General features: G+C 43.4%; 2 protein-coding genes across 2 annotated transcripts; both read right to left on the minus strand.

Moving 5' to 3' along the window:
* Window positions 1-261: 261 nt before the first annotated feature.
* Window positions 262-10,413, minus strand: LOC136951354 (vomeronasal type-2 receptor 1-like). Its single transcript, XM_067245706.1, has 9 exons — window positions 10,220-10,413; window positions 8,983-9,270; window positions 8,328-8,536; window positions 7,289-7,748; window positions 2,960-3,239; window positions 1,948-2,751; window positions 1,620-1,850; window positions 1,280-1,403; window positions 262-1,172 (listed from the first exon to the last, which is right to left on the minus strand). The coding sequence occupies exons 1-9, from the start codon at window positions 10,411-10,413 to the stop codon at window positions 262-264; spliced, it is 3,501 nt and encodes a 1,166-aa protein (XP_067101807.1).
* Window positions 10,414-11,315: 902 nt separating this feature from the next.
* LOC136951355 (extracellular calcium-sensing receptor-like) lies at window positions 11,316-14,851 on the minus strand. Its single transcript, XM_067245708.1, has 6 exons — window positions 14,706-14,851; window positions 14,295-14,580; window positions 13,234-14,046; window positions 12,810-13,037; window positions 12,390-12,513; window positions 11,316-12,235 (listed from the first exon to the last, which is right to left on the minus strand). The coding sequence occupies exons 2-6, from the start codon at window positions 14,577-14,579 to the stop codon at window positions 11,316-11,318; spliced, it is 2,370 nt and encodes a 789-aa protein (XP_067101809.1). The 5' UTR covers window position 14,580; window positions 14,706-14,851.
* Window positions 14,852-16,679: the final 1,828 nt, after the last annotated feature.

Genomic DNA, 16,679 nt, shown 5'->3' on the forward strand with positions numbered 1-16,679 from the left:
AACTCCCGGGACAACTGAGGTAAAAAGGGAATATGGCCGTCATTCTTTCTTGACTTGATTCTCTCTCCAGTCAGCTTTGTTGTCTACTACTTATAAAACCAGAGTTGGAACTGGCCGTCACACCGTTATAGTAAAGACAATACAACAATATCTTTCCACAAAAATTGTATTCAATATTGTTGAAAGAAGCAGCATGTACTCAATGTCAAAAAACAAACATAATAAGCATTGTTCACTTCATTTACAAAAACTATTTATACATTAAAGGCATTTAGATTGTTTTACCATTATATGTTTCTTTGAATTTAGTTCTGGCTTGAAAACTATGATGAAGCACTTAGGCACAAATATGCATATCAACAAAGCAAAACTGGAGGCCAGGATGGCAAAGATCTCCACAGCTACAGTGAACTTCCCAGGAGAGCTGACATAAGCTGGGATAAAGGTGATCCAGACAGCACAGAATATCAACATGCTGAAGGTGATGAATTTGGCTTCATTGAAGTTATCAGGCAGCTTTCGGGCCAGGAAAGCCAGGACAAAGCACAAGAGAGCCAGGAGTCCTATATACCCCAGCACAGCCCAGAAGCCCACAGTAGAACCTAAGGCACATTCTAGAATGATCCTGTCATTATAGTATGCCATGTTCTTAAAGGGGAAAGGAGGGGAGATTGTTAACCACAGCACACAGATCAGGACCTGGATGAGAGTGAAAGCCAGGACACTGAGTCTCTCCTGTGGAGGCCCAAACCATTTCATGACATCACTTCCTGGAAGTGTGGCCCTGAAGGCCATCAGCACCACTATAGTCTTCCCCAGGACACAAGAGATGCAGAGGACAAAGGTGATCCCAAACGCCGTGTGGCGCAGCATACAGGACCACTCAGAGGGCCGGCCGATGAAGGTGAGAGAACACAGGAAACACAGAGTCAGGGAGAAGAGGAGCAGGAAGCTGAGCTCTGAGTTGTTGGCCCTGATGATTGGCGTTTCTTTGTTAACAATGAAAATAATTGACATAAGCACTGACAAAAACACACCAAAGCAAGAAAACAATGTTAACAGAGTCCCCATAATTTCTTCAAAGGAGAGGAATTCAGTGGGTTTTAAAACACACATGTCTTGGATTTCATTCGGCCAGGACTCTGGAGGGCACAGGAAACAATCTGAAGAATCTGTCCAATGAATTGTCAAATAAAAAGAATACATCATCAGTTTAGGAACAATCCCAGAGATTTGGGACGGTAAATGAAGGTCATCTTCATTGGAAACAGCCAGGTACCTGTCTGATTGCTGATCGCTCCCTCTGGGCAGATGAGGCAGTCAAAGCAGCACACTGGCTTCCTTTTGTTGATGGCCTTCCGAGTCCCAGGAGGACAAGGCTCTGTGCACACCGATCTGGGAACCTTCCAGAAACAACATTTCAATTAGGGTTAGTGTCAGCTAACCCTAACTATACAGCAACAATAGAAAATCACTGTTCCATTTGTTTTAGTTTTCATTAGATGATATCCTGTGACCATGCTGTTTTTCTACCTGTAATAGTACTGTTTAGTTGCCTAATCAATGTACACAACTTCCACAACTGTTGTATGCAGACATTACAATCACATTTTTGTTACCTCAGCATGGTTTCCACCCCAAACTATTTTTAAATTGTCTTTTATATGAAATTTCTGTCCATATGGTTTGGATCCGTCATATCTGCCGATGTTGACAATGTTAGCAGAGCCATCTTCTCCTATCTGCCAGTTAACCAAGTCATACTGGGCCACCGAGTCTCCGTTTGCATCAAAGGACACCTTATTCCCAGCCTGCGTTGTGAAGTTCACCAACCTTAGCTGCTCCAGCACCTGCATGAAGACAAACAATTCATTGGAGCTGAATGTCACCTAAAGATATGAAAGGAAATGAACACAAGTTGGGTTAATTTCTCCTCCATATTTTCACCTGTTGAGGCATGACCTCAGTCTTGTTGATACAGCTCCTCCCTGTGGTGGGATTTAACCCATTCTCACACTGCAGTAGGTTATGGAGGGCGTGTGCTACTGCGTAAACAGCCATGTAAACATTGTTGACAGTCCTGGTCTCCGTTGTGTCTGTGTAATCGTTGACGACTGTCCTCAGGTCCTCTGAGCCGGTACACAGCTTGGAGGTGTTAGAGGGGGAGAAGCTGCAGTGGAACACGTCCTCCCAGAAAGCCCTGATGTGAGAACTCTGAGGTGCGTCTGACGGCTTCAGACTCAGCAGGAACTCATTCAACCCAGGGATGTCAGACTCAGGAATGGCAAAGCCCATCGCCCCTTGTAAGATACTCCCGCTCTCCAATGCCAAGCTTGCTGTTGTGATCCATGATTCACTGCCAATCCACTGTTTCCCAGTAACATTATGGCTTACCATGATCTGTACAATAATATCAACATAGCTCATCTGACAAAACAAGAGGATCACCCTGGAGGTGGATCGCTTTATTATCTCTACAATTCCATCAAGTTCAGTAGTTGTGTACTTTTTGAGGAAACGTTGTGTGTACTCAACACAGATTCCCTCTTTCTTTGCTTCCTTTATGAATTCAGCAGTTCCTTCTAGGGAGTATGACCCAGTTGTATAAACAATTCCCACCCAGTTCCAGCCAAAATGCTTCATAAGTTGCACGAGGGCTATGACTTGGAACTGATCACTGGGCACTGTTCTGAAGAAAGAAGGATATTGTTTCTTGTCACTTAGACAAGCACAAGTGGCAAGGTGACTGATCTGTTAACAGGGGAAATAAACATATTAAACATGCTATAGAACACCTACAAATAGACAGAATATTCAGTGAAAATGTGACTAGAAATTGTGTGGTTTTACTTTGTAAATCTTGCTTGGACTGTATTATGTCATAGTAAATGTAACAGATGATTTAGTGGAGATTCTGTAGACATATTTAAAAGGAGGCAGGCTGGTTTAACCATCTCACCTGTGGTACATGTAGAGGACCGATAGCTCTGTTGATATCCCCACTAGGTCCAGAGGAGGAGTGTCCCAGCAGGGCCTGCACTCTGCCACTGCCACAGCCCTGCTCCCCCTGCTCAGCCCCGTTCACTGCCTCCAAGCCAGCCCTCATCAGGTGGTTGGAGCCACAGCCCTTGTAGATCCTGTAGCCCAGAGTCACTCCTGGAAGAAGCTGGGGGCTGCTGTTGATCTCCTCCACGGTGAATATCAACGTTCGGGCAAATTTCAGCTCCCTGTCATTCCTGCTGGAGAAGGAAGTCAGAGCAAGTTCATAATTTAAGATGAACAATCAAATAAACTGAAAAAGAACTTCCCTCCTAGTGATCGAGCATCATTAATTACATGCAGTTACATTCATAAATCTATTGACACATAGGTAAAAGACGAAAACTTACTCTATGCAGTACTCAATTGGTGGCTTCTTGTAGCCATAGTCTATTATTTTCCGTCTTGTCTCAAATGTGAATATTCCTCCAACTAGAAGGTCCCCATCTTTAGCTAGCTCTACATAACCTGTCTGTCCTATCATTCTGCATGCCGAGCTTTCTGACTGAGTCTTTGCCAGTAGACCAAGAAGGATGACTCCCAACAGTCTCATCTCAGAGTCTCTCTCCTCCTCAAACTGCAGTCTCTGTCAGAGGACATACCCTTTATAGATGGAAACACATGATGTTGTGTCCAGACTCAAGAGACGTGTCAAGTTTCCTCAAAGGTATATTTTATGACATGGAAACTGTTTACTAAAGTTACCATTTTTATTGAAACTCGCACTGTAACCTTCGCAAGCCCTTTGAGTTAATTTTTCCAAAACTATTATTAACTTATTATTATTATTATTAAAACTATTAACACCCACTTAGTCAATTATTAATAAAAGCATCTGTAGACATTAGCACCATATCAAGATTAGTGTGCTGAGGGGCAAGATGCTCAGCACAGTCACAAGATCAGACAGAAACATGAAAAGGATTGTTCATTCCCTGTTTACTCTTGATTGGTAGACACACAACGTATCAGCAACAAAATGATATCCCTGTAATACCAAAATATAGACAAATTGAACTCATTTTTATACCATTTAGATGTTGTAAGACACCTCTGCAGAAATGTAAAGGTCTTCTTAAAGTTTTTAGGGATATTGCAAAGTTGGCCTTAATTGCGTGTGGCTGTGGCTAGATTATCTCAAGAACCTGGCTCTGTTGAAGTTGAAATGTGACAGGTTATGGCTCACTACCCACGGACGTGCAGTGTCACGTGAAATTGTTTGGACTAGTGCACAGTGCCTGTGATGCAGTTAATGCTTAAGATTGCGGTGAGACACACGCACACGCAGATACCTGGAATTACAGACAGGGCACAGTGCCTGTGATGCCGTCAGTGAGTAAGATGTCGGTGACACAGATTTCTGGAATTACAGATTTTTCTGGATCAAATCCAGTGCCTGTGTGCTTGCTGATGTCCTGTCTACAGGGCACAGAATATAAATGAGGCCGTCTTTCCAGAGAAAACCAGAACCAGTGATTCTCGTTCCCAAACGACATCCGGTTATTCTATTGTTCTCGTACGAATTAATGAATTGAACCCATTTTAAACAAATAAATACAAATTAAAGAAAAACAATACGTGGTGGCCAATGCTGATATTGTGGCGGCCCTCCACAAATACATCAATGTATGGGAAATACTGGCCACATTGTCTAGCATGACCTCATAAACTGTTTAGTAAATAATGTCAAGATATATTGCCATGGATTTCGTATGATTGGCAAGGCTAACAAGCTATTAATCATAGCCTAGATCTTATTTATTTATATATATAGACACAGATTACAAAGTGTTGGTCCCATGCTTAATAAGTTATTAACTAGGCCTGTATAATAAATAATAAAATAGGAAAAAGACCACAGATAAGGATTTCTCTCATGAAATCCATAGATTAATTCCCAATGCAATTATTGGGTGTGCTTTGCCTTCGGCAAGGGCACAACCTTTGTTCTCTCACATATATATTATTGGGTGTGCTTTGCCTTCGGCAAGGGCACAACCTTTGTTCTCTCACATATATATTATTATTATTATTATTCTTTTTGCCCCCCTAAAACTCAGTCAATATTTGGCCTACATAGACAAAGTAGGTGTCAAAAGTTTCGTCTTGGTAGCGATTGAGTTGCTTCTATTGGAATTTACGTTCCGTTGCATGGTTTAGGCTGAAGTTAAGTTTTTGTGGCGAAAAGTGAAGCTAACGGTGGCTAATTTGCTAGCCACAGTCACTGACGTTACTAACGTCACTAACGTCACGAAAACACGCGTGACTACCTTTGGCAGAACATTCGTTTCGCATCTGTTAACTTGGGGGATAACTAGGCTAACTATAGCTTTACTGTAAGGCAGCTGCAGAAACGCCACAAGCAAAGAGGCCAGGGTGATAACTATTTACTCATTTTACTTTGTGATATGACACACAATTGTCATGTGTAATGTACAGTATAAGCTGATATTATTAAGGAAGTACATCTACTTTCGGAAACAGTAGTCTACTATTTCACTGAAGTATTAGCATCATGACATTAGCCTGTGTTGCCCAGGCAACACATACTACAGTGGTCTATGATGTATCTGTTTTAAATCGTTAAAATAAACATTCCTCACATATACATTTTCGTTGTAGGATTTATTCTGACATTAGTAAACGATTTGTTGGTGAAATTACCATTACCTGTGGTTTCAAACCAGTGTAGCTCACTGCAACGCTGTAGCTTACGCGAGACACACTACAAAAACATCTAAAGTACACAGCTGTTTAGGAACTCCCCTTACTTAAATCAAAAGTCTATCTAACTACTAACCTGAATTTCATTGCCACAGCCTAAACGTTGTCAATCTGTTCATGAAAATAATTAATTTCAGCCTAAACCGTACAACGGAACGTTAAATCCAATTCAACCAACGCAATCGCTACCAAGACAAACACAGCAGTAGTCTAGTACTGTACCGTAGTAGTACAATTTACCGGGGCAGCTTCTCCACACAGGGCTATATCGCATTTTGCGTTGTTACTGACAATGATCGCTACCAGTGAGCTTTTTATCAATGAGCGATTTTCCACTAAATAAATGTCAAGCTTATTTACGTTTTGGGGGGCATCATTTCAGTTAGCAGATGGTACTGTTTGAATCGCGATTCCATCTTCTACTGCCGGGTATCGTCGTAGAATAATCTTCAAAGGGGTTGTTTATTCATGAATGCATGCAATATGAGTAGGCTAAATTCCTGAAAATATCATGAGAAGGGAAAAACTTAAAATGACGTTTAAATCATAGAGATTAGGTCAATTTTTACACCGGTCTGCCAAATGTATTCGTTTTGATTCAACGATGAGGCTGCCTCTTGCAGGGGAAATGAGAAGACATCTATTTCATTCTACACTTCACTCATATTTTCAGTTGTAAATGAGCAGCAAAAAAATCTATGTAATCTTTATAAATAATAAGTAGGCATTTTTATATAAAATATACAGAAATATCAGTTGTAAAAATGTCATTCAAAAACGGACCCCTGTGCAACCGACGCAAGCAAGCACACCCTACAATTTCCCCAGAAATTGTACCCTCTCTAGTTTAATTTGATCTGATTTCTTTAGGCTATATAAATGGTAACTTTATGATTTTTTTGTCATTGTTAAATGTTGCCTTTCTGTTTTTGTCCAGTCATCCATGTTAAGTAAAACTCCAGTGTGATACAGTATAATATTCATGTCGCTTTGGATGAAAATGTTTTGCTAAATGAATAAAACACAAATGTACGTGAAGGAATTTAGAACACACATTAATTACATTTTATTATTGCACACATACTGGAAGAACTATATACACTTGCTACATTAAGAAAAAAAGGTTTGAATAGTAAACTGTTAATTGAAGTAGCATTCAGTTGTGGCCAAGATGTTTTTATTTGTGTTTATTTATTTTGTTTGTTGCCTGTTTTCAACCACAGCCTTCACTGAGATTAAACTCTTTTTTTACAATGCTGGTTTATTTATTTCAATGACAAGAGTACACTTTGTTGGTGCTGTGGAAGCTTGAAGCCAAGCCATCACATGAATCTGGATGAGAACACTGAGAAAAACAAACTTAGCCTGCAAAGAGGCTGGTCTGTTCACCAGACAGAACAGCATAAGAAAGCACACTAGAGCCAGGAGAGCTATGGAGACAAAAACAGCTGGGCCTAACACATACTCTCCTAAAGTCAGATTTGTCTTTTTATTACTGCTTAAGTCAGGAGGGGACCTCTTTAACCAAAGCACACAGATCAGGACCTGGATGAGAGTGAAAGCCAGGACACTGAGTCTCTGCTGTGGAGGCCCAAACCATTTCATGACATCACTTCCTGGAAGTGTGGCCCTGAAGGCCATCAGCACCACTATAGTCTTCCCCAGGACACAAGAGATGCAGAGGACAAAGGTGATCCCAAACGCCGTGTGGCGCAGCATACAGGACCACTCAGAAGGTCGGCCGATGAAGGTGAGAGAACACAGGAAACACAGAGTCAGGGAGAAGAGGAACAGGAAGCTGATCCTGGTGTTGGTCCTCAGGAAAGGAGAGTCTCTGTTCAGGGTGTTTGCTGCCTTGGTCACACAGACACCCACCAAGCACAGAGCTGCCAGAAGCAAGCCCTCCACCCAGCCATAGGAGACCGCCTGGGGAATCCTGCTCTCAAGACTGCTGTAGGAGATGTGTGGGATGTAGGTATGGCCATCTGGAGGAAGTGTTTATTTGTATATTAGTATTAGCAGGTTTAGAATCCTAAGCGATGTGTAATATCTATTTATTGCGTGTGATGTGCATGTGTAAGGTTTAATTCGACTGATTGTCTCATGTTAATCAAATGAGTTTCTTATTCATATTTACCCCTGCTTGGAGGAGCGACAAAAATTACCTTTATTAAGTAGATTTTTTCCATCCGTGTCTAGGAGACCATTACAGCAGTGTGAATCTGTCTCCAGAGGATGTGCCTGGATGTAAACTGTCAAGGGCACCTATCAGAGGAAAGATGGAAATGCAATGTATCTCTAGACATGTAATATAGATAACTTGTCTACTCACTCAATGACATATAATGAGAAGTTGATGATACGATGCAAATAATTGATTTGATACAAGTGTTGGATGCCCTTTAAAGTCCTGTCAATCTTCTGAACAGAGTTCATATTACTGTATAATTTAGGTTCTTATTTACGTTCTTATTTACTTATTTACATACATCTATAAAATATATGTATTATGGAAAGTGGTATTTCTATGCTTGTCTACAAACAGTAAACCTACAAAGATATACCTGGCATGGCTGAAATCCAGCTTGTTTCCGGGGTGAAAGCAGAGCCCAGTTTCCTCTCTCCTCTCTCCCAGCGGGGGCATCCAACAGCATCACTGATCCAGAGGCCAGCCCACAAGGGCAGGGCCCCGTCGGAGCCCTGGGCAGAGGGAGGCAGAGCAGGGCTGGGGACCTGCAGGCCCAGGCCTCCCTCCAGCACCTCCAGACCAGGCCTGGGGAACCAGAGCAGCGGACAGAGACCTCACCCTCCACCAGGACGGAGGGGGGCTCTGGTGAGGCATTACAATTTGTCTCTGGTCCAACAGTCTGTCTCTGAGTTTGGGTCTGTGGGCAGAGCAGGGTGGCGTGGATGTGTGGGAGACCCAGGCTGTCTGTGGGCTCCAGGACCAGGCCGCAGTCTCTGGGATCTGCTCTGAGGAGCGTGGTTGTCAGGGAAACCCTCTGGCTAATAAGACATGCACAGTGGGGTACCTGGCTTACCTGTGCAGGTAAAAAAAAACAAGAGAAAACAAAAAAACAAAAGAAGAGTTAGGCTTTCAATAAATACTGTTAAAATAAAAAACTATTTAACAACAAAAAAGTAACAGTATAATGTTGCCTTGAGAGAGGCTAATGAGAAGATTCCCCTAAAGAGTTAACAATGCAAACAAGCGCAAACAGAAGTGCTCCTTTCTTCTCCATCACCTGCAGTGTGAGTTCTGCCCAGCAGGGTCCAGACGAGGACTGTTCCAGCACTGCCTCCACGCTGCCTCCACAGCTGCCTCGGCCACAGCCCTGCTCCCCCTGCTCAGCCCCATTCACTGCCTCCAAGCCAGCCCTCATCAGGTGGTTGGAGCCACAGGCCTTGTAGATCCTGTAGCCCAGAGTCACTCCTGGAAGAGGATGGGGGCTGCTGTTGATCTGCTCCACGGTGAGAACCACCATGAGGACTGATGCTGATTCTGATCTGCAGAGCAGAGGGAGAGAGACTGAGAACAAGCAGATGTCAAATATAACTTCTACTCATAATTTCTTACAGTTATGCACTGTTTGTAAGTCACTTTGGAGAAAAGTGTCTGTTACATGAATAAACTGTTAAATGTACATTACTTGACCTATATAATTCTTTGTGATTTTGAAAATACACATTTGCATAAATAACATGCAATCTGCTTGGTTTCAAACTTTCAATGTGGGTGTTAATAACATCACGAGTAATGTAGACATTTTGACCAGTAAATAAAAGTTATCATCAACAGTGTACATCCCTGTAAAAGACTAAAAATCTAATATATTGTCAATGACAGACAACTGTGACATTTCATCAGTTTAGCTATATCCAAAATATAAGATATCTGTTATCATGATGCATCAAATTATTCCTGAATTTCAAAGTGAATGCTGCAGAAGTACGGTAGGATACAAGTTCTCCGCCTGACAGAGAGAGGATAATGGGAGTCATTTTCTTAATTGTTTCCCCTGATGACCCAAGTCACACATGGCAGGGTACAGTGGGTCTTGATTATAAGGTTATGCACAGCTACTGTAGCCAGAACCATCATCATTATGAAAACATGTCAACAATGATTAATGTTAGTGTTTTCGGTGTCATTATAGAAAAGTAATTTAGTACCACACAGTCTCTGGAGTTTCTCTGAAAGCGTTTTAATTGCCGTTTTAGCTGTCCCATCATAAGGCATTTAGACTCCTAACAATTTAATTTAAAGATCCCCACCGAGATAATTAAAACAATTATAAAGTCAGTGATTATGAAACAAACCCCTGGCAGATTTCATCCACCTGTGCGATTCCAGGAGCCCTGCAGGTAAACCAAGCTGAAGCAGGTTAACACAGAGAGAACACACCTTCCTAGCCAAGCAAAGAAAACTAAATAAACCATTTGATATAGAACTCACCTCTGAGATCCTTCCAGCGTCTCTGAAGGATGGAGGCTGGGGGTGTGAGACCGGCTGGGAGGGACGTGTGTGTGTCCTCCACCCCCAAGACAGGCAGCTGTCTCTGGGCTGAGCTGCAGTGGGAGCCAGCCTCCACAGCTCTGAGACACTGCCCCGGTGAGCAGCGCCAGCAGGACCAGGGTGAAGGGTCTCATCATAGAGCGTCACCCCTGAAAGACTGCCTCCAGCCTGGATGGTGGCAGAGTTTTATAGGGCCCCTGGTCGTGCCTCCCAGCTGGGGGGCTGTCCAAGGTGGGATGGACAGGGCTATCCTCCGAGGGCCTCAGACACGTGGGGAGAATAACAACGTCTCTTGAAATAACAACGTCACAGAGCGTCACGGTTGTTGTTGAGGTTGTCGATCGGCTTGTTGCTTACTTTGTGTGTGTGTGTGTGTGCGTGTGTGTGTGCTGGTGTGTTTGTGTGCTGGTGTGTGTGTGTGCTGGTGTGTGTGCCTATTTGTGCAGGTCAGTGTGTGTATGTGCGGTTGTACCTTTTCCATGCTTAAAAAAGGCCACAAGCTAAGTTAAGTTCCATTTTGCTTTACAATAAACACATGTTACTTGATATTGATCATTTATTTATATTTGGAAATCAAGATGATTTTAAGATATACTGTAAGTAATGAACTTTATGCATGATGCTTTGGATTAAAGCGTCTGATAAATTAATAACATCTAAATGTAATGAGTACCTGCATAGCTACATGTGCATAGGCATTGTCAAGGTATCATGGATTATTTGTGCTGATCCACATATTTAAAATCAAACTGTATATTTTAGATATACAAAAACCTGTTCACTTCCTGCTTTGGTAAAGCATCTGTTACCCAGCAGACTTTTCTGATGACTATGTTATAATGAGGAGGTGGATTGTGAGGATTATTGGGTGGATGATGGATGACGGACACTGTGCACAATGCAGCCACGTAAGAAAAGGAACAGATTGTTTATTAAGTTAATAATGCAGCAAATTATGATTACACAATAAAATGACTTCAGTAGCATTGTAATTATTAGTTGGACAGGGTTCCTGTTTCCTAAATTTCCGTATACATCATCTGTAGCCAACATATTTCGTTGCCTTACCCATTATGTGTTTTTTATTATTCTGCTCGGGCCTCAGTAATATAATGAAACATTTAGGGGCAAATATACAGAAAAGTAAAGCAAAACTGGAGGCCAGAATGGCAAAGATCTCCACAGCTACAGTGAACTTCCCAGGAGAGCTGACATAAGCTGGGATAAAGGTGATCCAGACAGCACAGAATATCAACATGCTGAAGGTGATGAACTTGGCTTCATTGAAGTTATCAGGCAGCTTTCGGGCCAGGAAAGCCAGGACAAAGCACAAGAGAGCCAGGAGTCCTATATACCCCAGCACAGCCCAGAAGCCCACAGCAGAACCTAAGGCACATTCTAGAATGACCCTGTCATTATAGTGTTCCATGTTCTTAAAGGGGAAAGGAGGGGAGATTGTTAACCACAGCACACAGATCAGGACCTGGATGAGAGTGAAAGCCAGGACACTGAGTCTCTGCTGTAAAGGCCCAAACCATTTCATGACATCACTTCCTGGAAGTGTGGCCCTGAAGGCCATCAGCACCACTATAGTCTTCCCCAGGACACAAGAGATGCAGAGGACAAAGGTGATCCCAAACGCCGTGTGGCGCAGCATACAGGACCACTCAGAGGGCCGGCCGATGAAGGTGAGAGAACACAGGAAACACAGAGTCAGGGAGAAGAGGAGCAGGAAGCTGAGCTCTGAGTTGTTGGCCCTGACGATGGGAGTGTCTTTGAACTGAAAGAATATCGCTGCTGTGGTCAGTGTTAAAAAAGCTCCAATCAAACTAAAAAGTGAGAGAACAATTCCCATGATTTCTATGTAGGTCAGGAATTCAATTTCTTTTAAGACACATCGGTCACTTCTGGCTTCGGACCAGTATTCAATAGGACATTTCAGGCATTCAGTAGAGTCTGTTTGAATAGAAACATTAAAATAGCGTTAGAAAAGACTGTTGATACTAGTATTGTATGCCGTGAATCACCTGTCTGCTTGAGTGTGGTTAAAGTCTCCGCTGTTTGGCGTTGCTACAGTTCAGAGAGAAGTGGACCTGAGTGTGTGTATCACCTGTCTGGTTGCTGATCTCTCCCTCTGCACATGGGAGACAGTCGTAGCAGCAGACAGGCTTTCCTTTCTGCACGGCCTTACGAGTTCCTGGGGGACATCTCTCACTGCACACAGACACAGGCACCTGACACACACACACACACACACATGCATGCTGCATTTAATATCATGTCAGCTTTAATTAAATATTTTCCCTTTTACATGTGACTTAGGAATTCCAGGGTGTAATGTGATTCATTTAGCAGATTCTTTTATCCAAAGCAACAAATGGGGGTGGGATTTGAACCAAGGACCTCTTGATCTACAGTCAAATGAACTCCTACTGAGCCATACTGTTCCCACGTGCTACAGAACAGCATGCAGGACAGCATTTAGATTCACCGACCAGAAATATGACAACAAAGCCACGTGTATGTGTACCGTGTCACTTCCTGTCCCCCAAACGGGTCTGAGGCCTGTCATGGTGAACTGATGATCTTCTGGTAAAGATGCATCGTAGAAACCGACAGTAGCGAATTTCATGGTTTGTGACGTGGCACTTTGTAAATTGACGAGTTCATATCTTGCGGGTGAATCTCCGTTGGGGTCGAAATACACCCACTCCCTCTCATCTGTGGTGAAATTCACGGTCTGTAGATAGTGAAGCACCTGTCCAATGTTGAAATACATTGTATTAATAACAAGAATACCATTTTAATCCGTTTGTTATGGAAAAATGCGATCAATCTAAACAGAAAATGCAAAGGAGCAGATGGTAAACCAATTACTTTTTGCTATTGCTGATACAGTGGAGTCGGAGAAGCTAGTTTAGCAATAACGTGATCTGTAGTAAGAACTCTCTCACCTGCCACGGCTGGATGTGTGTGAGTTCAGCACAGCTCCTGTTAGAGAACGGGCCCTGGCCTTGCTCACAGGAGAGCAGGTTGTGCAGAGCGTGAGCCACTGCGTACACTGCCTTGTACACGTTATTAGAGAACCTCACATCAGACACGTCTGTGAACTCGTTGTTCACATGTCTCAGACTCTCAGAGCCATTGCATGCCATTCTACGACTTTCCACGTTCTCATTCAGAGAGCAGTCAAAAACCGTTTCCCAGAAGTCTCTGAGAAACATGCTACTGGGGAACTGGGCGGGGTGGACCTGCTTCAGATGCTCCCCAAGGCCGGGGATGTGAGCCGTGCTGACAGCAAACCCCACAGATCCCACCAGCATACCCAGTTCCGTGCTGTCAATTAGGGACGTGTCAGTGATCCAGGCATCACTGCCTATCCACTGCAGCCCTGAGATATTTTGTCTGTACAGCTCCTGCACCAGCACCTTGATCTCTCTGTGTGTCATGAAAGCTATGATCACCTTGGAAGTCGATTCTTTTATGATCTCAACTACCCTGAGCAGCTTGTCTGGTGCTCCTGTCTGCTCAAAAGCCTCAGAGTACTCTAAGCAAACTCCCTCCTCTTCTGCAGCTTGAATGAAGGTGGCCATGCCATTGAGACCGTAGTCATTGTCACTGCACACGGCCCCCACCCAGGTCCAGCCGAAGTGTTTCACCAGCTGGGCCAGGGCTCTGCTCTGGTAGTAGTCGCTGGGGATGGTCCTGAAGAAGGAGGGGTACAGTTTCCTGTTGCTCAGACACGCACAGGTGGCAAAGTGGCTGATCTGTGTTAACATCAAAACAGAAAGTTGACATCAAAACAGTATGCTATTACAAATAATCACAAAATCAATTTGAGATTAGATAAACATTACACATTTGTAAATCTTATGATGGTTGACACAAGTACGCTCGAATGAACATTTTACAACAGACAAAGTTGATAACTAACAACTAGATCCTTTTGAGGGGGGTTATAAAATATCTGAAAGGCATTTAAGCACAATTGATTCCAACCGACACAAAATCTTACCACTGGTACGTGAAACCTGCCAATGATGCGTGCAAACCCCATGGTTGGTGTGGAGGCAGAGTGACCGATGATCGCGTGGGCCATGTCCTTAGTGCAGTTGTTGTCATCAGCAACCTCTGTCTGGCCGTTAGCTAGAGATACAGCTGACATCAGGATGTTGTCAAATCCACAGGCGTTGTAGATCTTGTATCCCAGAGTATGGTCCGGCAGAATATCTGTATTTCTATTAATCTCTTCGATCGCAAAGATCATTGTTAGCGCGAACTGCAACTCTCTGAAATTCATACTAAAGACAAAACCCATAAACTTTCATCATGAGTCAGTTGGGGGGAAAAGAAAACACCTGAGACCTGGTATACAACAACATGGCAAATATCGATTCCCCCAAAAAGTTTAAGACAAACCGCCTACTTCAAGCATGTCGGGGGTTTGGGTAAGCTGCGGAAGGTGGGCACCCTCCCCACATACCCCGTCCGAAAGGTGAAAATGCCTCCGATGATGAGGTCTCCGTCTCGGGCCAGCTCCGGAGGCTGAGGCCTCCCCAGCAGCCTGCACGTGGGGTCTCCCAGCCCAAACAGCAGGGCCAACAGGACGAGCATCACCAGTGTCATGGCTCCACTCTGGCCTCTGCCTCTCTGTCCTCACTTCTGTTCCCTTTTTATGACCGCAGCAGCCAACCAGATTTGGTTGGCCAGGTCCTCGTCTTGTTCTACCTCCCTGCAGCTAGGGGGAGCCTGAGGACGCGTTGACACGCTCCTCGACCCCAGGAGAGATGCTGGCTGAGAACGTAAAAAAATGTTTCTCTTTAACTGTTCTTATTGCATATTTTCTCTTCCTTTATATTGACTGTATTTGTATTGCTTATGTTGTAAATGCTTTGAGATACAACTTTTAAAAGCGCTATAGAAATAAAGTTATTTTTATTATTATTATTTAATGGTTTAGTTTTTGTCCACAGCGACGGGCAGGGCCGGATTAACAATTTTCTGTTCCCTGGGCAACAAGGCTCAAGGCCCCCCCCCCATCAATTCCATATTGCCTAAACTTGGTGATCGCCTTTCCTCGGAGACAGACTATGAAAAAAAAAAATGCTATTTTTGGTATATGGTTTCAAATTGTCGACTAACTTCAATTCTTTTTTTCTTTTCAATTTTCTTTTAGCAGTCCCGCTTAACTGCTTTTCAATCTTGCTACACTGCTTCTCCCCATAGAGTGCTCTCCTCCAGCCGCAGCGCTTCAAGTCACGTGACTCTCGCTCGCAGTGTCCGCGGCGTAGAGCTGGCAAGCCGCAAGCGGCATTTGTGCAGGCACACTGTTTTTGGCGTGATTTAACATAATATTTTGATCGAACGAGTTGCAATAAATTGCTCACATTAAGGAAAGTAAGGTCTGCGTTCATAACGTGATATAACATTTTAGTTGACGTTGTCCAGGGCCCCTTAGATGTCATGTGCCCCTGGGCAAGTGCCCAGTTGCCCTAATGGTTAATCCGGCCTTGGGCACATGATAAATGCAGGATATAATAAAGGTCTAGAAGTGTAAAGTTTTAACAGTTTCTACAGTGGTTAGTGCCAAGGGACAGGTTGTAAGACACAGGGCAACAACCAACATCATATCTGAAACACAACATCGTAATAAGGTCAATAAAAATAAAAAAGACTCAATGTAAATGTACCCATTCCCTGTAAACCCTGTTTATCCAAAGCACATTCACAGCCCCCAGTTCTGTTACATACAGCAAGAACCAGCCTTATTTAGGAATGAGCTAAACCTTCATTCAGGTGGATGAAGGTCCTGTTGAGATGTTTGGAGTTTTGTTGGGCTGCTTCAGGGCCCGTATGTCTGCAGTCTGGTGAGGATGGGACACCATGACCACTTGAAGGAAACTTGTGAGTTGTGAGTGAATAGTACTGTATTCACACCAACACTTTTATCCAAAGTGATGTTCGGTACTGGGTGGAAATTGAATAAGCATCCTCTTGATCTTAAGGCAAGTCTCGAACCACTGAGCTGTGCCATCAAACTTGATCAAAAGCGACATATTGGGTGGGGGGAATTAAGCCTGCAACCTCTTGATCTGCACTCTGATGCTGTAGTGCTGAGCTGTATGTATCTTTGTGGCAGTAAAATGTAATGAGAAGGCCAACCTCGACTGCAGACTGGGAACAGGGCATCAGGGGAATAGATGTGTGGGAACCAATTTCTGCTGAATACTTTAATCTCAAACATTTCAGAAAAAATATTTTTTAAATAATAATTTTTATGGATGTTTCTGCTTAGTGGGGACAGGTACAGTGAAGAGAGTCAGGAAATGAATGGGAGACGAGGACATTCAGGAAACATCCCAGACTGGAGTTGAACCTGGGCCCCAGCAGTAGGGTCTCA

This window comes from Osmerus mordax, chromosome 11, assembly GCF_038355195.1.
Source record: "Osmerus mordax isolate fOsmMor3 chromosome 11, fOsmMor3.pri, whole genome shotgun sequence".
Taxonomy (NCBI): Eukaryota; Metazoa; Chordata; class Actinopteri; order Osmeriformes; family Osmeridae; genus Osmerus; species Osmerus mordax.

Excerpts from the sequence above, each read along its gene's own strand:
- LOC136951354 (XM_067245706.1), bottom strand. The coding sequence starts at position 10,413 with ATGAGACCCTTCACCCTGGTCCTGCTGGCGCTGCTCACCGGGGCAGTG. Across the intron at positions 9,271-10,219 it reads ACGCTGGAAGGATCTCAGAG|ATCAGAATCAGCATCAGTCC; the intron begins GTGAGTTCTATA and ends TCTGCTCTGCAG. Across the intron at positions 1,173-1,279 it reads AGCGATCAGCAATCAGACAG|ATTCTTCAGATTGTTTCCTG; the intron begins GTACCTGGCTGT and ends TTCATTGGACAG.
- LOC136951355 (XM_067245708.1), bottom strand. The coding sequence starts at position 14,579 with ATGAATTTCAGAGAGTTGCAGTTCGCGCTAACAATGATCTTTGCGATC. Across the intron at positions 14,047-14,294 it reads GCAGGTTTCACGTACCAGTG|ATCAGCCACTTTGCCACCTG; the intron begins GTAAGATTTTGT and ends ATGTTAACACAG. Across the intron at positions 13,038-13,233 it reads CACACATCCAGCCGTGGCAG|GTGCTTCACTATCTACAGAC; the intron begins GTGAGAGAGTTC and ends AACATTGGACAG.